General features: G+C 44.7%; 1 protein-coding gene across 1 annotated transcript; it reads right to left on the bottom strand.

Annotated features, from left to right (window-relative positions):
• Positions 1 to 18,414: 18,414 nt before the first annotated feature.
• Positions 18,415 to 20,126, bottom strand: LOC307067068 (zinc finger and SCAN domain-containing protein 4-like; the record flags this gene model as incomplete). Its single annotated transcript, XM_079724349.1, has 3 exons — positions 18,415 to 19,348; positions 19,441 to 19,606; positions 19,731 to 20,126. The coding sequence occupies 3 exons, from the start codon at positions 20,124 to 20,126 to the stop codon at positions 18,591 to 18,593; spliced, it is 1,320 nt and encodes a 439-aa protein (XP_079580475.1). The 3' UTR covers positions 18,415 to 18,590.
• Between the last annotated feature and the right edge of the window lie 2,849 nt (positions 20,127 to 22,975).

The following is a 22,975-nucleotide window of genomic DNA, read 5'->3' as shown; positions in this document are numbered from 1 at the left end:
AAGTCCAGCCCTGACACGCTTCCTAAGACCGGAAATGCCCCTGTCCTGGTCTTTCATTGGAGCAACACCGCTCTTCTTCTGGTGCAGTGTGTTCTGGGCAATGTAGTTCCCATAACTCCACAGGCCCGCGGGAAGGGGCGCTCCTCATCCGCGCCCGCGGAGAAAAAGCCCTGGGCACCTCGAGGGACGCTGGGAAAAGGCGTCCAGGCTTCAGGAGTGAAGGGAGGGGCTTCCTTTCCTCTTAAAGGGGCCGAAGGCGGACTGCAGGGGAGTGTTGTCTGCAGTTCATCAGCCCTGTAAAGTATTTAGAGATGTAGGTGGGGAAACTTTCCTCTACCCAGTTTTTACCTTTTGAGCTCAAGCTCTGTAACAAAAGGGAATAACAAGAGAAAAACAAACAGGAGTTTATTGACATGTTTATACATACATGAGAGAGACAGGGTTGAGTAACTCAAAGAATTGGGTTAGACACAGGGAGATGTGAGGGCTGACATCTGCAGGCAGAAAGAACCGCGGCCTTAGAAAGGGCCACAAGTTTGGAGAAGGCGCAGTTACTCTCCGGCTCCACTGTTACCGCTAATATAAGTAATGTTTGTAAAATTCTTACCTAATAAATAATTTAGGACATTAAAAAAAAGAAGTGGCTTAGAATTCAATCTTATATAATACCTTCGACAAAGAACAATACATCTGAGGTGTAACAAAGAAAAGAAAAAGTACTTGAGTCTCTAGGGATGCCAAATAATGTGGGAAAGTAATGTTGGATAAGAGCTAGTGTTAAAAAAAGAGAGACAACAGGCCCAAAATGGAGTCACTTGTGCTAAACGCATGTCAGCATAGCAAGACTTAATATCTGAATCTAACTGCAGTTTTAGCTTCTCCTAAGAATGTAATCTTAACCAGTCAGTCTGGAATTTCCTGGCCAGCACTAGCGAGGTAATTTGCCGGCTAGACTCTTTTTATCCCCCAAAGGAGAGTGCCCTTCGTGAAATAATCTGTTAACCTTAAAAATAAAATAGGGGCTTCCCTCATGGTGCAGTGGTTAAGAATCTGCCTGCCAGTGCAGGGGACACAGGTTCAAGCCTTGCTCTGGGAATATCCCACATGCCACGGAGCAACTAAGCCCGTGCACCACAACTACTGAGACTGCTCTCTAGAGCCCACGAGCCACAACTACAGAGCCCACGTGCCACAGCTACTGAAGCCCGGGCGCCTAGAGCCCATGCTCTGCAACAAGAGAAGCAACCACAATGAGAAGTCCGTGCACCACAGTGAAGAGTAGACCCTGCTCACCGCAACTAGAGAAAGCCAGCACACAGCAACAAAGGCCCAACACAGCCAAAAATAAATTAATTTTTAAAAAAATAATAAAATAAAAGTTATTTTACCAGCAGAAATGGGTTTATTCAGAAATAGCAGAGAATTATAAATCAGAACAAGCAAGCAATGGCAAAAACCATAGGCAAGTCCAACAAAGGAGAGGGATGTTATTTTACAGAGACAAGGGAGGAAGTCAGGAGGCATTATTTTGAAAGAAAGTCTATTGGAGAAAAGTGAGAGTTTAGGGTAATGAGGGTTTCTCATTGGTGGAGTTGTTGGGGTACTAGGTTTCTTGTAGGAGATGCAATGTACATCTTTTCCTGTTGGGGCCTGTAACTGATGACTCTTTCCTGTTGATGATTCTTCTGTTGGGGTTTATAATTGACAATTCTTCCTGTAGTTGATGTCCAGTAGTACTTCCTGAGAGCTCCCCTTCTGGTCTCTTGACCACATATTAGTGAGGTTTCCCTTTATCAATGTTCACAAATTCGTTCTTTATGACCTCCTTGTCTCACCCCCCTCTCTGCCCTTAAAAACCTGTCCTTTTCTGTAGCCCTTTGGAACTCCTTTCTAATTGCTAGATGGGATGGTCCCTGATACATGAATCATTCAATAGAGCCAATTAGATCTTCAAATTTAATCAGCTGAATTTTGTTTTTTGCCACTAGTTAGCAAAGTTTGTTATGTAAATTCCTCTTGTGCTGTCTCCAGGCTAATAAGGGTCTAAAGTTGCCTCTGGTGATTAATTTTTGTCCTTTGTAAATTTATGTCTTGCTTTTAGGCAAAGAGGGGGAGAACACAGTGCCTTTCTTGCATTAACTGCTTCTTAATTTCCTTTAGTTCAAAATAAATATGTCAAAAAGGCATATTTTTGGGTGAAATGAAAAGGAGGTCATGTTTCAGGGATGGAGTCAGATTCTCACAAGGAAACTAAATAAATGATCAATAGGAATGGGCAAAAGACCTAAACAGACATTTCTCCAAAGGAAAAAAAATTGGGCTAGCCAAAATATTCATTCGGTATTTTCCATAAGATGGCTCTGATAGTGCTTAGTTGTCTTTAACTTCATTCGAAACAATTTTGTTAGATTGTATCATGAGAGCTGTCGTATCAGAGTGCATTTAAAAAAAAAACATCAAAATTGGTGAATTTTTTTGCAGCCATTTTAATATTGAAGATGGAAGAAAAAAAGCAACATTTTCGGCATATTATGCTTTATTATTTCAAGAAAGGTAAAAACACAAATGAAACACAAAAAGGAAAGATGTGTGCAGTGTATGGAGAAAGTTCTGTGACTGATCAAATGTGTCAAAAGTGGTTTTCAAAGTTTCGTGCCGGAGATTTCTCGCTGGATGATGTTCCATGATCAGGTAGGACACTCAAACATGATAGCAATCAAACTGAGATATTGAGAACAATCAACATTATACCATGCAGGAGATAGCTGACATACTCGAAATATCCAAATCAAGTGCTGAAAGTCATTTGCACCAGCTTGGTTATGTTAATCGCTTTGATGTTTGGGTTCCACATAAGTTAAGTGAAAAAAAACCTTCTTAGGCTTCCCTGGTGGCACAGTGGTTGAGAATCCGCCTGCCAATGCAGGGGACATGGGTCTGAGCCCTGGTCCGGGAAGATCCCACATGCCGTGGAGCAACTAAGCCCGTGTGCCACAGCTACTAAGCCTGCGCTCTAGAGCCTGTGAGCCACAACTTCTGAGCCCACGTGCCACAGCTACTGAAGCCCACGCACCTAGAGCCTGTGCTCTGCAACAAGAGAAGCCACCGCAATGAGAAGCCTGCGCACCACAACAAAGAGTAGCCCCTGCTCACTGCAACTAGAGAAAGCCCATGCACAAGAACGAAGACCCAATGCAGCCAAAAATAAATTAATTAAATAAATTTATTTTTTAAAAAAACCTTCTTGACCATATTTCCTCACGTGATTCTCTACTGAAATGTAATGAAAACATTCTGTTTTTAAAACAAATTGTGATGGGCAATGAAAAGTAGATACTGTATAATAATGTGGAATGGAAGAGATCATGGGGCAAGCAAAATGAACCACCACCAACCACACCAAAGACCGGTCTTCGTCCAAAGAAGGTGACATGTATATGGTGGGATTGGAAGGCAGTCCTCTATTATGGGCACCTTCCAGAAAACCAAATGATTACTTCCAATAAGTACTGCTCCCAATTAGACCAACTGAAAGCAGCACTCGACGAAAGCATACAGAATTAGTCAACAGAAAACACATAATCTTCCTTCAGAATAACACAAGACCACATGTTTCTTTGATGACCAGGCAGAAACTGTTATAGCCTGGCTGGGAAGTTCTGATTCATCCGCCGTATTCACCAGACATTGACCCTTTGGATTTCCATTTATTTCAGTCTTTACAAAATTCTCTTAATGGAAAAAAATTCAGTTCCCGGGAAAACTGTAAAAAGCACCTGGAACAGTTCTTTGCTCAAAAAGATAAAAAGTTTTGGGAAGGTGGAATTATGAAGTTGCCTGAAAAATGGCAGAAGGTAGTGGAACAAAAGGGTGAATACACTGTTCAATAAAGTTCTTGGTGAAAATGAAAAATGTCCTTTATTTTTACTTAAAAACCAAAGGAATTCTTGGCCAACCCAATACACATGGTCAATAGACAAATGAAAAGATGCTCAACATCCTTAGTTATGAGAGAAATACAAATCAAAACTACAATGAGGTACCACCTCACACCAGTCAGAATGACCATCATTAAAATGTCTACAAATAATAAATGCTGGAGAGGGTATAGAGAAAAGGGAACCCTCCTACACTGTTAGTGGGAATGTAAGTTGGTGCAGCCACAATGGAAAACAGTATGGTGGTTCCTCAAAAAACTAAAAATAGAACTACTATATGATCCTGCAATCGCACTCCTGGGGCATATATCCAGACAAAACTATAGTTCAAAAAGATATATGCACCCCTGGGCTTCCCTGGTGACGCAGTGGTTGAGAGTCCGCCTGCCGATGCAGGGGACACGGGTTCGTGCCCCGGTCCGGGAAGATCCCACATGCCGCAGAGCGGCTGGGCCCATGAGCCATGGCCGCTGACCCTGCGCATCCGGAGCCTGTGCTCTGCAACGGGAGAGGCCACAACAGTGAGAGGCCCACGTACCGCAAAAAAAAAAAAAAAAAAATACATGCACCCCTATGTTCACAGAAGCATTATTCACAATAGTCAAGACATGGAAACAACCTAAATGTCCATCAACAGATGAATGGATAAAGAAGATGTGGTACGTGTATACAATGGAATACTACTCAGCCATAAAAAAGAATGAAATAAAGCCATTTGCAGCAACATGGATGGACCTAGAGATTATCATACTAAGTAAATCAGAAAGAGAAAGGCAAATACCATATGCTATCACTTATATGTGGAATCTAAAATATGACACAACTGAACCTATCTACGAAAGAGAAAAAGACTACCAGACATAGAGAACAGACTTGTAGCTGCCAAGGGGGAGGGGGGATGGGGGAAGGAAGGAGTGTGAGTTTGGGATTATCAGATGCAAAGAATTATATAGAGAGTGGATAAATAACAAGGTCCTACTGTATAGCACAGGGAACTATATCTAATATCCTGTAATAAACCATCATGGAAAAGAATATGAAAAAGAATGTATATATATGTATAACTGAATCACTGTCCTGAATAGCAGAAATTAACACAACACTGTAAATCAACTATACTTCAATTTAAAATAAATAAATGGACTTTCCTGGTGGTGCAGTGGTTAAGACTCCGTGCTCTCAATGCAGAAGGCAAGGGGTTCGATCCCTGGTCAAGGAACTAAGATCCCACATCAATTAATCAATCAATCAAGAAAATGTAAAATGGTCCTAAGGATTCTGAAGTAAAGCAAAAATAAAATGGAGGAGACTAGAGAGTTTGGGGCAATTCCCCCTCCCCTGTCCCCACACCTCGCAACTTTTGGATCTTAGTTCCCCAACTAGGGATTGAACCTGGGCCCTTGGCAGTGAGAGTACGGAGTCCTAACCACTGGACCACCAGGGAATTCCCTGGGGCAACTTTAGAAGGGGCAGCCTGGGAAGGCCTATCAGAGGAGGGAATACAAGAATGAGTCTAGAGTGAAGTGAGGAAGGAAGCCATGTGGATGACAAATCAATAAAATATTCAAGTTCTGACAGTGATACGGCTACAATGAGAGAAACACAGGGCTTCCTGGGCATTTACATCCAAAGGGACATTTCTACATACTATCATCACTGAACAATTTAATTGATTCACTTTCCAAATATAAGTAATTGTCTTAAACAGGAAAATAGATTATTAGAATCCAGTTCCTCTTGCTGTTAAACACATGGCAACTACAAAGATAAATCTAGTGATGTTCTCAGTTCCCGGCCTGTCCTGCAACCTCCTCTGATCTAGCAGAGGAGTGGTCATTCTCAAAATTCTTCTCTAGTCCATCTTTGCCCACAAGCTCAACCCTTCCTCTGCCCATGACCTTAGCTGTGTAGAGGTTAGGTGTACCACCCACCAGCAGACAGCAGCCTCCAAACAAGTCAGGGCCTGACAACCAACTAGTCTATGGGCCAGCCATGCCCACCAGACTGCCCACAATATTCTATTTCTTTTTTCTTTTTAAAAAAATTTATTTATTTATTTATTTGGCTGCATAGGGTCTTAGTTGTGGCATGCAGGATCTTCGTTGCAGCGTGCGGGATCTTTAGTTGTGTCGTGCGAACTTTTAGTTGCGCTATGCATGTGGGATCTAGTTCCCTGACCAGGGATCCTGGGCTCTCTGCACTGGGAGCTCGGAGTCTTAACCACTGAACCACCAGGGAAGTCCCTCTATTTCTTTCTTAGACTGGCTATCAGTTTTTCATCGACATTATCTAATTGCTTTTTACATGCCAGTAGAATGCCTGTTACATGCCTGTAGTAAAAAATATAATGCAAGGGACTTCCCTGGTGGCACAATGGTTAAGAATCTGCCTGCCAATGCAGGGGACACAGGTTTTAGCCCTGGTCCAGGAAGATCCCACACGCAGCGGAGCAACTAAGCCCTTGTGCCACAACTACTGAGCCTGTGCTCTAGAGCCTGCGAGCCACAACTACAGAAGTTCATGCGTCACAACTGCTGAAGGTCCCGCGCCTAGAGCCTGTGCATCACAACGAGAAGCCACCACGATGAGAAGCCTGCGCACTGCAACGACGAGTAGCCCCTGCTTACCGGAGCTAGAGAAAGCCCACGTGCAGCAACAAAGACCCAACGCAGCCAAAAATAAATTAATTAATAAATTTAAAATATATATATATATACATACAATGCAAGAGGCTTCAAATTTTAAAAAGAGTTTATTTGGAGTCTTAAGACTTGCAATTCGGGCTTCCCTGGTGGCGCAGTGGTTGAGAGTCCGCCTGTCGATGCAGGGGACGCGGGTTCGTGCCCCGGTCCGGGAAGATCCCACATGCCGCGGAGCGGCTGGGCCCGTGAGCCATGGCCGCTGAGCCTGCGCATCCGGAGCCTGTGCTCCGCAACGGGAGAGGCCACGACAGTGAGAGGCCCGCATACCGCAAAAAAAAAAAAAAAAAAAAAAAAAAAAAAAAAAAAAAGAAAAAGACTTGCAATTCAGGAGACACAGATACAGGTAACCCCTAAAGAGTGTTCAGGGAAGAAAAAGAGTCAGGGGCTTATAAAGCAAGAAGCCCTGAGGTTGTTAAAGTTGCCTGGTTGAGAATTGACATTGACTCTCACTCAGAAAATAGTTGTCCTTAAGGAATCCCGAGTTATTTTAGGGTAAGGGTCAGATAAATAGCTTGAGTTTCTGACAGGTATTCTCTATGACTTCATCAGGTCAAAAGGTCAGAGTCCATCCAAATGAGACATGCATAACTCACACTCCCTAAACATGCTACAGCAGCATGTTTCCCAAGTGCAGCACTTTGACATATTAAATATCTTAATAAGAAACAGACATATATGTATAATCGAGACAGGAAGACAAGAGCGTGCCCATCTTGGAAAATGACTGGGGGATGGCCTTGAGCAAACAGGCCCAACACCTGAAGACTTCGGGGTTTTTTGGTTTTTTGCGGGGGGAGGGGTGCTTCACCACGTCACCTTTGGAACCCAGGCCCCCTGAAGTGGAAGTTCGGAGTCTTAACCACTGGACTGCCAGGGAATTCCCCAAGGCTCTGGTCTTTGAGTCAATAACCAGAGACCCATAGGACTAAAAGATTAGCTCTATCTCTGTTGCACTGATGTATGTACATAGTTTTCAAAGGACAAAAGCGGGGCTGTAAATCCGCCATGTAAGATATAAAGGCCTGACACACATTCCTAAGTTGTTTTTGCAGGAAGCAGACCCGCCCCCGCTCCCCACTCAGGCACTCAGGATACTGGCCCTGGGTAGTTAAGGTGCAGATTAAGGGAATGATTTCAATGGGCCCAGACTCTTGCTTATTCCCATATATAGAAAAGCACTAAATTCCTTAACTTGAGATATCTGCTTTTCTTTATTTTTTAATTTTTTTAAATTTATTTTTGGCTGTGTTGGGTCTTCATTGCTGCACGAGGACTTTCTCTAGTTGTGCCAAGTCGGGGCTGCTCTATCTTTGCGGACGCACGGGTTCCTCACTGTGGTGGCTTCTCTTGTGGAGTGCAGGTTCTAGGTGCACAGGCTTTAGTAGTTGCGGCACGCGGGCGCTAGAGCGCAGGCTCAGTGGTTGGGGTGCACTGGCTTAAGTTGCTCCGCGAAAAGTGGGATCTTCCCGGACCAAGGCTCGAACCCGAGTCCCCTGCATTGGCAGGCGGATTCTTAACCACTGCGCCACCAGGGAAGTCCTGCTTTTCTTTAATTAACAGTAATCTTTTGATGTTCCGACTACATAGTCTTTGTTGCAAAAACTCCTCTAGATCCTGGCTCCTCCCTGACTTTTTCAACTATCTGAGAGGCTGCCTCCCGGGCTTGAAGTCCTCAGAAAACCCGCCAAATAAAACAGAATTCTCAACTTTTAGGTTGTGCATTTTTTTTCAGTCAACATGCGTGTGAAGAGCCCTCTGCTTTTCATTTAGTTCTCTTTCAGACCAGTTTCTTGGTCAGCCGACTGTGTGCTGGGCTCAAGGTGGAGGCGGACGCAGCCGTTGGACATAATGAAATTGTGGCTGAGAGAAACCCCTCCCATGGGAGAGGCCGGTGGAGCTGACAGAAGACTGCGCCCCCTTGAGGACCGTGCAGGCAGACGGTGAGGGCTCTGGGATTCAGAGGAATGAGGGAAAACGGTCATGATTAGAATTCAAACAACGCAAAAAGCAGCAGCGGCAGCAGCAGCTGAGCCTCCCTGGTCCTTGCCGTCTGCCACCAGCCCTGGTGGGGCGTGAAGCGCTTCACGTGCCCTGATAAAATGTTTAAACCCAGCTCTGGGATCAGTCTTGGGAGTTTGTATTCAGCCTCTAGACACCAAAACTTTCCTGCTGTGTGACCTTGGGGAAGTGTTGGGCTGCATCCAGCAGTCCTGCAAGCCCTGAACTTGCCCAGCCTCAAGACTGAGGAATGCCTGAGGTCAGCGGCAGAGACATCGATGGTCTAATAGGTGGGGGGATCTCACCCACCTGAAGCATAAAGTTCTTGGAGCCACAGCCCACTGTGTGCAGCAGATGGCGGGCAGGACAGGGCAGCTGTCTTTGCTACCAGGTGTCGACTAAAAAAATACATACAACCTATAAGTTGAGAGTTATGTTTTATTCAGTGGAAATTTTTCGAACTTGAAGCCCGGGTGGCAGCATCTCAAGTAACCTTGAGAGAACTGCTCCGAGGAGGTGAGGGGGAAGCTAGGATATACAGGAGTTTTGCAACAAAGGGCTGGTGGTAGGAGCAAAAGATTACTGTTAATAAAAGAAAACTAGGGACTCCCCTGGTGGTGCAGCGGTTAAGAATTCGCCTGTCAATGCAGGGGACACGGGTTCGAGCCCTGGTCCGGGAAGATCCCACATGCCACGGAGCAACTAAGCCCGTGCGCCATAACTACTGAGCCCACATGCCGCAACTACTGAAGCCCTCACGCCTAGAGCCCGTGCTCCACAATAAGAGAAGCCATTGCAATGAGAAGCCCACACATCTCAAGGAAGAGTAGCCCCCGCTCGCAGCAACTAGAGAAAGCCCGCATGCAGCGACGAAGACCCGACACAGCCATAAATAAATAAATATATTTTAAAATAAAAATTCAAAAAAGAAAAGAAAATTAGAAATCTCAATTTAAGGAATTTAACGCTTTTCTGTGTATGGGAAGATGCAAGAGTCTGGGCTCACTGCAATCATTCCTTTGATATGCACCTTAGCTACCCAAGGCCAGTGTCCTGTGTTTTCTCACCCTGAGTTCCCTCAGGCCTCACTGTGGGGAGTGGCTGCAGTCTGATGGCTGCTAGATAGCAGGTATTCTCTGTTTCCTTCCTGAGTTCCCTCGGGGCTCACCAGCTCACCATAGGCTGTGGCTGCAATCACGGATGACTGTGACATCCCTTACTGACATGGCAGGAAGTATTCCATTTCTCACAGGGAAGAGGGAGGTTGCCTGTTCCAGGAAGAACTGACATCAGGTGGGTTCACCGGTTGCCAGGAAAACTGGCAGAGGAGCACTCCCCTCACAGTCCCTTTGGTAAACTGTCACAGTGGAGAGAGTCCTAATCTAAAGATTAGAACAGGGACTTCCCTGTGGTCCAGTGGTTAAGACTCTGCGCTTTCACTATCGTGGCCCTGGTCGGGGAACTGAGATCCTGTGAGCTGAGGTGATGGGGTGTGGGGTGGGGGGAGTATGTAGGCATTTGCTGATCAGGCTTTATGATTAAGAGGGAGGTCAGTCAGGTGAGTGGGGTGTAGGTGAGGCAGGGGCTGATCGGGCAGGGGATGTACAGAGAGCAAGAGAGCAGCCATCCGGCTGGGCCTCATTATACAGGCAAACACTTCACTTCTCTGACCCTGCATTTCCCCCAGAAATCTGCTTCTCCAGGTAGGTTGCTGTGAGAAATGCTCATAATGAAACCGAGCAGGACCCGGCAGGGCCCTCTGAGGTACAAAACCCCTCCTTATGTTTGTTGGATTCCCTGGTGGTCCAGTGGTTAAGACTCCATGCTTCCACTGCAGGGGGCACGGCTTCTATCCCTGGTCAGGGCAACTAGAATCCTACATGCCATGTGGCTAAAAAAAAGAAAAAAAAAAAAGCTTCAGCCTCCTAGACCTTTTCTGAGTTCCAAAGGGCATATCCATACAGTTACTAATTAGGGAAGGGAGGGAATGCAGAAACAAAGGAGGAGCGGTCAAGAAAACAATAGCACAGGGATAAAGCAGGGTCCTGGTTCCACCTCAAGGGTTATACATAACAATATATTTTGAGTTCTTCTGCAGGATCTGAGGCCCCCACCCATGTGGAGGATGGTAGCTTCTGGCTGAACACAAGCACATGGACCCTAGACTGGCTGGAACCAGAAGGCTGATGACTGAGATTCCTGAAAGACCACCCTGTTATCTCATCACCAACCAATCAGAGGAGGGTTACACACCCTGCAGCCCACCCCCAGATTTTGCCTATAAAAACTCTTCCCAGAAAACCATTGGGGAATTTGGGCTTTTTAAGTAAGTGTTTCTGCAAACTGTATTGATCCTTCTGATCTCGGGTGGCCACGGCCTGCAGCGGCTTGAAGCAGGATTTCCGTTCCCCGGCCAGAGAATGAATTCAGTTAGGCTGCAGCAGCAAGAGCGCTGAATCTTAGCCACTAGACCAGTGGCCAGTGACAAGGCCCTCAGCAGGAAGTCCCTTTTCTTGTCATTTTAGCAAAGTTATATTGTAACAAACTTTTAAACCAGGCACCCCCATGCTCTACTAATCTCCGGCCCAAGCACACCTTTCAAGTCTTTTAATCACAGAATACCTTGCCTAACTTGTCATTTCTTTCTGTACATCAAAGAAGCAGAAATGAAAAATAAGTAATTAACAGATGACCAGATCTCTTCTCTAGCTTCCCCTTCAATGATCTCACAAACAAACTGTGTGAACAAGGTAACATCTAGGCGAAGATCACAAGAAGTCCACTGTAAGGTCAGCTGGCCTGAGGCAGGTGATGCAAGCAAACAAATTCACTGGTTGCATCAGCCCGGGGACTTTCAGCCTTCCCGCTCTTGAGAGGGGCAGAACTAACGGTCCTACAACTGATGCAGCTGGTGTCCGATATTGCCACAGCACCCGAAGAAAACCGCCACATGAGGACTAATCCACACCAAGAGCGCTCTGCCCACCCTTTCCTTTCTACCCCCTGTAAATTCCACCCAAGCCCTCAACCGGGCGCTCCCAAATAAAGCCAATTTAAAGCTCTTTGTTTCACGGTGCCATCCTTTACGGCCAGGCCTTACATCCACGAGCCTGCATGCAGTGGAGGATGGCAAACACTCTGATCCGCCATCTTGAAACCGTGCACCTCAGATTGGGACTTGAACCCACGTGCCGGGACTCGAACCTGGCCAAAACCCACAGTCTTCCAACTGAGGTCGCACACCTGGCTTCAAGACTTAATGAAGCTCAGGTTCTTGATGTCTAATCGCAGAAAGAATTCAGTGATAGACAAAGTGATAGGTAAGAAGTGGATTTATTTAGAGAGAAACACACTCCACCAGACAGAGCGTGGGCCATCCCAGAAGGTGAGAAAGGCACGAGGGTGTGGGGTTGTCAGTGTTTATAGTGGTGGGTAATCTCTTATAGGATAGTGAGTGGGAGGGGTATTCCAGTTATTTTGGGAAGGGGCAGGAATTTCCAGGAATTGGGCCACCACCCAATTTTTGATCCTTATTGTCACCTTAGGACTGTCATGGCACCTGTGGGTGTGTCATTTAGCTCACTGATGTGTTACAATGAGCATATAATGAAGCTCACGGTCTAGGGGAAGTCAACTTGTCCACCATCTTGGACCCATTTGGTTCTAATCCATTTATGTCATGTCCTCGGGCTGTGTCATCCTTTCAAACGCTGTGCCCTGCCCCCTTCCCCCCTGTTGCAATCTCAGTGATTAACTGAGATGACGTCCCTCCTTCCCTTTAAAACGTTCATGGCCGAGCAGAATCTCTAGAGGTGGTTTTTGGGGGACGCTGAGTCCACCATCTCCCCGGATTGTCAGCATTCTGATTAAAGGCACCTTTCTTTTCTATGGACATTTGTGAGTATGTAATTGATTTTGTAAGCTGCGAGCAGCGAGACCTCCATTGGATAACAGCATGTGGAGGCTCCAGGTCCCCAAGCCCAGCCAGGGCTCCATATAGGTGCAGCCCAGAGAAGACACAGAGACTCTGGGAGGAGGCACAGTGCCCCTCACCCCTGATGCCCCCCAAGTTGAGGAGGTCTGGCAGCGATTAGAGCAGAGTGATGGAAAGCACTCTTGGAGTGGTGGGCCTGAGGAGCATTTCCCGGGACAGACCTGAGCTGTAGATGCCCAGGGTGCTCCCCCTAGTCATTCTCTGTCCTCCCTGGACACCACCGGCAAGCTAGCACTAGGGCGGCCATGCCCCACAGTAACTGTGTCGTCAGAGCAGGTTGGGGGTGGGGGTGTGGCCAGTGCATCTTCTCCTTACCTGCTCTGGAAGCCCTGGGATCAGCACCCCCCATCCTCTCCATTTTGCACAGGAAGAAACCGAGGCCCAGAGAGGGGGTTTCTCTTGCATGTGCTAAGTAAATGCCCAAGACAAAATCAGATGACCAGTGTCCTCAGGACAACAAAGTAGACGGAGAAGATCTTAGAGTCTGGGGTGACTTCCCAGGGGGCAATCAGAGGACTGTCAGGAAAGGACACAAGTCAGTCTGGGATGAAGTGAAGGAGCCAAGTGGATTACAAATTAATAAAAAGAAAATTCTAGGAGTTCCCTGGCAGTCCAGTGGTTAGGACTTGGCGCTTTTACTGCCTTGGGTCTGGGTTCAATCCCTGGTATGGGAACTAATATCCTGCACCCCATGCTGTATGGCCAAAGAAACCCAAAAACAAACAAAAATCTTACAGTGATCAGGGCTGTAGTGAGGGTAAACAGAGTCACAGCTAGAGAGTAGCCTTAAGCCTTATTTGAGTTTCCATAGGAAGGGATACAATGCTCCTACACATGATCACTATTAAATATTTTAATGAATTCATTTTTCAGTTATAAATAAATATCTTAAAGAGGAAACTGGATTCACAACTGTAAGAGGTAAGCCAGCTCCACTTGGAATAAACAGAGGGCAACCCACCTGCAGAGAAAAATCCAGTGACCTTCTTGGTTCCATTCTGCACAGGAACCCTCTGTTTATGAAACTGTGGGCCTCAGATTGGGACTTGAACCCACGTTCTTTTAACTGAGATCACACACCTGGTCTCAGGACTTAACGAAGCTCAGGTTCTTGATGTCTTGTCACAGAAAGAATTCAGTGAGAGACAAAGTGATGGGTAAGAAGTGGATTTATTGGGGGGGGGCTTCCTTGGTGGTACAGTGGTTAAGAATCTGCCTGCCAATAAAGGGGACACGGGTTCGAGCCCTGCTCCAGGAGGATCCTGCATGCCGCGGAGCAACTAAGCCCGTGAGCCACAACTACTAAGCCCGCGTGCCACAACTACTGAAGCCCGTGCACCTAGAGCCCATGCTCCACAACAAGAGAAGCCACTGCGATGAGAGGTCCGTGCACCACAATGAAGAGTGGCTCTTACTCGCCGCAACTAGAGGAAGCCCATGCATAGCAACGAAGACCCAACACAGCCAAAAATAAATAAATTAATAAATTAATTAAAAAATATATATATATATATTTTTAAAAGAAGTGGATTTATTTAGAGAGAAACACATTCCACAGACAGAGTGTGGACCATCTCAGAAGGCAAGAGCAGTACCAGGGTATGGGGTTGTCAGTTTTTATAGGGGTGGGTAATTTCATAGGCTAATGAGTAGGAGGAGTATTCCTGCTATTTTGGGGAAGGGGTAGGGATTTCTAGGAATTGGGCCACCACCCACTTTTTAGCCTTTTATGGTTGGTCTCAGATCTGTCATGGTGACTGTGGGTGTGTCACTTATTGTGCTGATGTGTTACAATGAGTATATACTGAGGCTCAAGGTCTGGTGGAAGTCAACTCATCTGCCATCTTGGACTTATTTGGTTCTAATCAGTTTGGGTCGTGTCCTTGAGCTATGTCGTTCTTTTAAAGGTTGTGCCCTGCCCCCTTCTATCCCGTTTCATTTAGAAGCAGAAACTCCCCAAATGTTTTAGTCTGGACTCGTAGCTGACTCTCCACCTCAGTCGAATGCACAGAAGGTTACCAGTGGGAATCCACCTTTGTATTGTTGAACTCTGCATATAATCACTGGGCTTGGAGCTAGGTGGAGGCCAGGCACTCATTCTATTTATGATTTTGGTACCTGTGTGATGTGTGTGATGCCAAGTAGAGTCAGACAGGCAGCTGGTGTGTCAGGGAGACGTGTCAACTGTGCATTTAACCTGCAAAATCCAAGCATATTGGTTAAGCAGAGGGTGTGAGAGAAAGAGCTGTTGTTTTTTTTTTAACTTATTTATCTTACTTGCTGATTCCAATAAACTGTACCCCGGGGGTCCAGGTATTAAAGTCAGACCAGTCACAAAACCAAGCATTTCAGAAGACATGGACATTCAAGATCTTTTGTATTGCTAATGGTGCTACAATGGGTAAAAACCACTTTGAAAAAGTTTGCCGCTGGGTATTGGAAAAATACTTGTTTCTCCTTTACTCTCACTCTACTGCCATACTCAACACTATCTTTTTTCATTGAAGTGTAGTTGATTTACCATATTATATTAGTTTCAGGTATGATTCAATACAATAGTAATTCAATATTTTCATAGATTATACTCCATTTAAAGTTATTACAAAATAATGGCTATATTTCCCTGTGCTGTACAATAGACACTTGTTGCTTATTTCTTTTATACATAGTAGTTTGTATCTATTAATCTCCTTCCCATATTGTGTCCCTCTCCCCTTCCTTCTCCCCACGGGTAATCACTAGTTTGTTCTCTATATCTGTGGGTCTGTTTCTATTTTATCATATACATTCACTTATTTCTTTTTTTTAGATTCCACATATAAGTGATAACATAGAGTATGTATCTTTGTCTGATTTATTTCACTAAGCATAATACTCTCCAGTTCCATCCATATTGTTGCGAATATCAGAATTTCCCTCTTTTTTATGACTGAGTAATATTCCATTGTATATATATACCACATCGTCTTTATCCATTCATCTGTTGATGACACTTAGGTTTCTTCCATAACTTGGCTATTGTAAGTAGTGCTGCTATTAACATTGGGGTGTGTGTCTTTTTGAAGTAACAACACTCAACACTTCTGACACCAGAAGTGTGGCTGTTTTCTCACACCAACCAATTGTCTGTGGCACCAACTGGGTGTCCTACAATTCAGTGAATTCTGACACTAATTTGCGTTAGTGAAAATCCCTCAGGTTAAGGGCTCAGTCCCATATGATTGCCCCCCACTTCAGAGGCCAATTGCAAATAGTGGGTACCCATGTTACCCACAACTTCTGTCTGAGTCGGCTGCAAATCAGAGGTTCCCCTAACTGCCCTCCTCGAATTGGATTATTCACTAGAACGGTTCACAGAATTCAGGGAAATACTCACTTACTTAAACAGTTTATTATATTAAAGGGTATGATAAAGGATACAGATGAACAGCCAGACAGAGTTACAGAGGGAGAGATCAGGAAGGGCCCCGAGCACAGGAGCTTCTGTCCCTGTAGAGTAGGGGCATGCCACCCTCCTGGCACATGGATGTGTTCTGCAACCTGGAAGATCTCCAAGTCCTGGACTTAAGAATGCATGATCCATTATTAACTCAATCTCCAGTTCCTCTCCACTTCCAGGGATGCAGGGGTGCGGTGGGGCTGAAAGTTCCAAGCTTCTAATCATAGTTTGGTCTTTCTGGTGATCAGTCCCCATCCTGAAGCCATCCAGGAGCCCACCAAGCACCACCTCATTTAAAGCCAAAGACACTCCTTTCATCCAGGAAATTTAAAAGGATTTAGGTGCTCTGTGTCAGAAGCCAGGGTCCAAGATCAAATTTTAGAACAAAAGATGCTCCCAGGGGAATTCCTTGGAGGTCCAGTGGTTAAGGCTCCACTCTTTCACTGCACTGTGGGTGCGGGTTCGAGCCTTGGTCAGGAAACTACGATCCGACAAGCCCCGCATTGCAGCCAAAAACAAAAACAAACAAAAAGCTCCTAGTGCTCTTATCTCTTAGGAAAATACAAGGGTTTTGGGGGCACTGTGCTGGGGAACCGGGCAGAGTCCCATATATATATATATATATATATATATATATATATATATATATATATATATATTTGCTGTTATTTCACTACCCATCTCCCAGAGGTGTTTCCAAAGAAAAGCCTTCTTTCATACCAAGACTTGCAAGAATATTCACCATAGTAAAATACCTGGAGACAGCCCAGGAAAGAGGGTGGATGAATGGGCTTCTCTACATAGTGGAGCATTGTCCCAGCCCGATAGCAAGGGAATCAGAGAAGTGTCACAATTTACCCCGCAGAATGCCCCTGTTCCAATATTCAGTCCATTTCTATAGGGCACCTTCTAGTTTCTCAATGAGACTGAACCCTAATTTCCTATTGAAGCCAGATCACAAATGTGTTCACAATAACTATCATGTGAGCTTTTGCCTCGACTGTACACAGAATCCGTTTTCTCCAAACTGCTCTTTCAAACTGGTTTTGCAAATAAGCCTTCCCTACCCCCACACACTCCATCTACTGGAAGAAATGCATGGAAAACATTGGACTTTTCTGGTATTTGTTAATAAAATTGCATTCTGCAACTTTCAGTCACCATTCTTCTTTAGGTCCAGTTTATCTGCAACTTTCAGTCACCATTCTTCTTTAGGTCCAGTTTAGCTATTAAATTGCCAGTAAATTATATGATTACATATTATTTAAATACAAAGGGTCCCTTTCGTCACTTAAGGCCTCTTTCCAAGTTTCCATCTCCGCTCCCCACCTTTTTAGGTGCCTGTGGCTGCACTAGAGATAAAGGGTATGGACAGAGGACAGGGCAGCAGGCAGGGAAAGTCTCGTTGGACCACTGAGCTTGGAACTCACTGTCTTATTGTAACCGAAAGTGGGGTCCGGCTGCTCGCCACTCAAAAGCCAATAAAGAGGCCAGGTTGGTGGAAAGGAAAGTGCTTTATTTTGGGTGCCGGCAACCGGGGGATGGGGAGGGTGGACGGCTGTCCTAAGGCTGACTCCACCCCCACCCCACCCCCCGCGACAATCAGTGGGCAAGAGCTTTTACAGACGGAGGGAGGGGACCACATGCAGAAACAGCACAGTCAGCGTCATCTTGATTGTTTTAAGCACAGTTAGTCTTCAGGTTCAGGGTCCGTTCTTTCACCATTTCTTTGAGGCCAATTCTCGGAATTGTGGCAGCTTATGTCATGGCTACAGCCTGGTTATCATGCTATTAACTTCTTCCACCTGGTGGGGGTTTCAGTATCTACAAGAGAGCTCCCAGGATATGGCTCAGAATATTATCTGTAGTCCTTAAGGAGGAACTAAAGCTCCTTGATTTTTGCTTAATGACTAAACAATTAATTGGTCTCCTTTGACTGTTTTCCTTTGTTTCTGCATTTTCTCACTTCTCTGATTAAACTTATTCTTTTGCTAAAGATTTTCCACAGACAAAAGCAGGCTGAGGACATGGGGGGTGGGGCAAGGACCATAGGATCCTGCTCCGTTTCATTCTCACGTGGGACACACGCCAAAATTTTAAAGAATAAACACCAACATAACACATCCAGATGCTTTTCTACGCACTTGAGATACTTTAGTGAACAAAACTGAGAAATTCCCTGCTCTTCATAAACTTACTTTTTTTGGGGGGGGTGTGAAACAATAAATGGAGAATACAATCAGGAAATTACATTCTTTTTTTAAAATTGTCTTTATTTATTTATTTTCTTTCCTTTTTAAATTTTTAATCTTATTTAATTATTATTATTTTTGGCCGTGCTGCAAGGCATGTGGGATCTTAGTTCACCGACCAGGGATGGAACTTGTGCCCCCTGCAGTAAAGTGCGGAATCTTAACCACTGGACCACCAGGGAAGTTGCCACTTTTTAAAAATTATTTTTATATTCTATAGAGCAGTACTATGGAAATAAACATACGCACATACATAATTTATATACATCACATTGGGGCCATAGCCAAGGAAGCTTTTAGTGTGGAGGGAACACTTTTGAGGGCAATTTTCTGGTGAAACCTAAGGTGGCGGTGGTAGGTGGAGGACTGGCGGAAGCGTCTCTGGCAAAGGGAACATACATAGGGCTTCTCTCCCGTGTGGATTCTCTCGTGAGCCCGAAGGTTGGTTTTGTGGCTGAAGGCCATTCCACACATGCTGCACATGAAAGGCTTCTCTCCTGCATGAATCCTCTGATGCACATGTAGGTCTGATGCCTGGAAGAAGCCTTTGCCACACTCGGCACAAATGTATGTCCTCTCATTATTGTGTCTTTTCTGGTGAACTTTTAACCGAGAGGGATACCTAAAGATCTTGGGACACGTCTCACATTTATATACTTTTGGGGCTTCGTGGAATCTTTCTTGGTGTTCCCCACGTGCAGAGTTCCCCTCAGTGCTCTGATGCGTAGAAACAGGCTCAAGGGTGACCTGGTCTGCCTTGAAGAGAAACTCTGGTTCCACCTCCACAAGGACATCTTGATAGGAGGGTCCTTTCAGGGATCCTTCCTGGGACCTGGAGGGGCCTGGACCTGCTCTTCTGGAGCTGAGTGGATTCTCCAAATAAACACCTCCTTCTTCAGGCCTCGGACTGTTCTCTTCTTGGATAATGAGTAGGAAAGGTATTTGATTGCTTGGACTAGTAATACGGTCATTTACTTGACAAGTTTTCAAAGAAATGTTGCCACCATTTTCTTTACCTTCACTTTCTGTAGTGGGGGAAAAAGTGACTCAGTGAAGTTATGCCCAAGAAAGAGTCCACACAGATCATCCCTCTGGTACCTGGGCTTTCCCCACTCACTTTGTCTTGTTTCCAGGGAAGTATCTTGAGGAGTCCAGAAAGGTGTCCCCATGTTCTCTCTTGCTGGAGTTCCTGTCGACAACTGTTTTGTGAAGTGAACAATGACTTCTCTTAAGGGTGTATTCTCACAAAAGAGGGCTTCCTGTCCCTGCATGTGGACGTGGACCTGTGAACACAGCCTGATTACTATCTATGATAACTTCTTTCTCTACTTCCAGGCAACTCCAACAGACTACTTGTTCCGTACACCCCTTTGCCCCTCACCCTGGGGGTCAGAACCCTCTACTTACTAAGCCAGGTGGCTTCATGCCATCATCGGTGAGATCTTCCATGAATTTCTCCAGGTTTCTGCCACTTGCATTCCATTTCTCTTGTAAAGTGGACCTGTCACAGCAGTGGCCATTGATCATAAACTGTTCCAGGACCAAACGAGAAATTATTTCATCCTTGCTGTGTTTTTCTGGCTGCAGCCATGAGTGAAATAATTTATAGAGTCTTTGCAGCTCCTGCCTTGCACATGAGTTATTGCTGTTTTGAAATAAGCTGAGCTGAGTGTTCCGGAACTCAGAGATCCCCTCTCTCTCCTGGATGGCAGATCCTTGGCTGGGTTTAAGCTCTAGATTGTCTGACCCAGGATCCTTCCTGGATGGTTCATCTTGAAAGGAGATTCTGAGGTCTAAAGCCATTCTTAACAAGAATTCTCAGAGCTGCAACTTCAGGAATTCAATCTCTGCTGACTTGTTTCTTGGGGGATCTCTTTCAACAACTGGTGGATGTTTAAGAACTGCAAGCTAGAAATAGAAGAGATATGTAATAAATAACAACACTGGTATAATTGAAAAGCAACAAACAAAATTCAGGTTCAGTTGAGTTCATGGATGAATTCTACTAGACATTTGGTGAATACACAAATGGAGAAAAGCACAACCTCATCAGTCATCCCAGAAATTGCATCAAAGGCATATACAATAATGTTTCTATCAACATAATTCATAATATTCCCATGCTGTAAATACTCTAAATGTCCAACATTCAATGGGACAGATTACAATTAATTGATGTAGAGGCATATTTGATAGTAATGAGAAGAAATTCTTCATGCAACAACATAGAATAACCACAAAACAGAATGTCAAATGAAATAATCCAGGCACCAAACAATACATTTTTTTTCTTCTCGTTTATGTTCATTGAAAAGCATATAAATACTATCAATATTATTTAGGATGTTGGTTAAAATCTTGGAAACAATAGTAGATCCTGGGATAGGTACATATGGAGGGCTCCATAGGACGACCCCATCCCAGTTTGCCTGGGACTAAAGAGAGAGTTCCTATGATGCTGTACCTCCAATTTTAGCTGGCGATAGTCTACCTCTTGATCTTGGAGGTAGTTACACACGAGTGTTTCTCTGTAAAAATCCACCAAGTTATATACTTCACTTTTCCTTTTTTCTGTATGTGCATTACATTTCAATTTTAAAAGTTCAATTTTAAACAGTAAATAGCGTCTTAAGTTGTAATTGGACATGATTTAACTGAACAAAGGTGATCTAGTACAAAGATGTTCTTTCAGTCATTATAAGAAAACAAAATATTTCAAACAATTGACAAGAAAGTGAATGAAATAGGACAGGCTGGAATCCATATACGTGATTTCATCTTGTGTTAGAAACTCCTACATCAGACACAAACATCTGCAAAACCACCTCAGCTACACCCCGTGTCAGCCCAATGATACATTCCTCAGGAAATTTTCCGTTTACTTTCACCTCTTTCTTTTTTCCAATTACCCTTCCTTATGAAAAACATTTATCTTTGCTTCACTGATCTTATCAAAGTTATAATTTTATATTGATGTTTCTTTCTTTTTTAAAATAAATTTATTTATTTTTGGCTGCGTTGTGTCTTTGTTGCTGTGCATGGGCTTTCTCTACTTGCAGCGAAGGGGGGCTACTCTTCGTTGCGGTGCGCAGGTTTCTCATTGCGGTGGCTTCTCTTGTTGCGGAGCACGGGATCTGGGCATGTGGGCTTCAGAGCACAGGCTCAGTAGTTGTGGTGCACGGGCTTAGTCTCTCCACGGCATGTGGGATCTTCCCGGACCAGGGCTCTAACCCATGTTCCCTGCATTGGCAGGAGGATTCTTAGCCACTGCACCACCAGGGAAGTCCCTATTGAGCTGTTTGTATTGCCTATCCTTTTCTACTGGAGTGTAGGATTCAGAGGAGAAACTGAGTTTGTATTATTCAATATTGATTTGTGACTGCAAATCAATGATCTGGGCAACCACAGGCATACCCCTTGGGATGTCAAACAGATAAAAGATTTAATCCTCTTTCTATATCATTGCTCTATTTGTGTGTGTGTGTGTGTGTTTTTATATATAGTCAACATTTCAAAGACTTGTATTATTATTATTATTATTTTTGTCCACACCACGCAGCTTGCAGGATCCTAGTTCCCCCAACCAGGGATCAAACCCGCACCTTTGGAAATGAAAGTACGGAGTCTGGACCACCAGGGAATTCCCAGATTTTTTTTGTTTTTTCTTTTGGCTGCGCCACGCAGCATGTGGGATCTTAGTTCCCCAGCCAGGGATGGAACCTGCGCCCCCTGCATTGGAAGCTGGAGTCTTAACCACTGGACTGCCAGGAAAGTCCCTGGATTTGTTGATTTTTTTTTAAAGCAAACATCGTGCCACAAAATCAGAAAATGTGGGTGTTTGTTGGGATATGTGGGCTCCCAAATACCTAATTAATTTCTGTTAACTGACATCATGTTTTGTGTCAACCTCACCTGCTGATCTGATCAAACTAGTCACCCTGATCTCATCAATGAATGAGGCAAAGATGATCTAGGCAAAACCCTATAGGAGAAAGTTGAACACATCCTTGCCTTCCCCTAATCCACTTATCACACCTATTTAGTCAACCTTTTTAAAATGTTAATCTGCTCAGGTCATGCTCCACTGCTCCACTTAATTCCCTCCATGGCTCCCTCTTGCTCTCAGGGAAAAGCACTAAGTCCTTCGTCGTTCCACCAGGCTTTGCCTGGGCCTGTCCTCACCCTTCCCACCGCACCTTAGGTGCTGTGGCTGGTTATCTACATCCAGGTATACTGGTCTCTATTGTTTTTCTTTTTTCTGTATAATCCATACCTCCTCATTCATGTGGGACTCCCCACGAGTTCTCTCTCTCTCTCTTTATTTTTTTGGCCACACCACATGGCATGTGGGAGTTTAGCTCTCCATCAAGGGATCGAATCTGTGCCCCCTGCATTGGAAATGTGGAGTCTTAACCACTGGACGGCCAGGGAAGTCCCATGGGTTCTCTTTCTGGACTACCCCAGGCACACACAGACCACATGGTCACATTTGCAGACATGCACTCAATTTCACACAAACAAGGCCACGGAGCACTATTATGGCTAGGACCTTGGAATTCGAAATTGCCATATTTAGAATTTTCATCACAAGAAAAAGGAATGTAATGATGAATGCTGACAGATGTTAACTAGACTTACTGTGATCATTTCCC

The sequence above is a fragment of the Hyperoodon ampullatus genome (genome assembly GCF_949752795.1).
Source record: "Hyperoodon ampullatus genome assembly, chromosome: 18".
Taxonomy (NCBI): Eukaryota; Metazoa; Chordata; class Mammalia; order Artiodactyla; family Ziphiidae; genus Hyperoodon; species Hyperoodon ampullatus.
The sequence above is the reverse complement of the archived record's forward strand: the minus strand, read 5'-3'. Positions and strand labels throughout refer to the sequence as shown.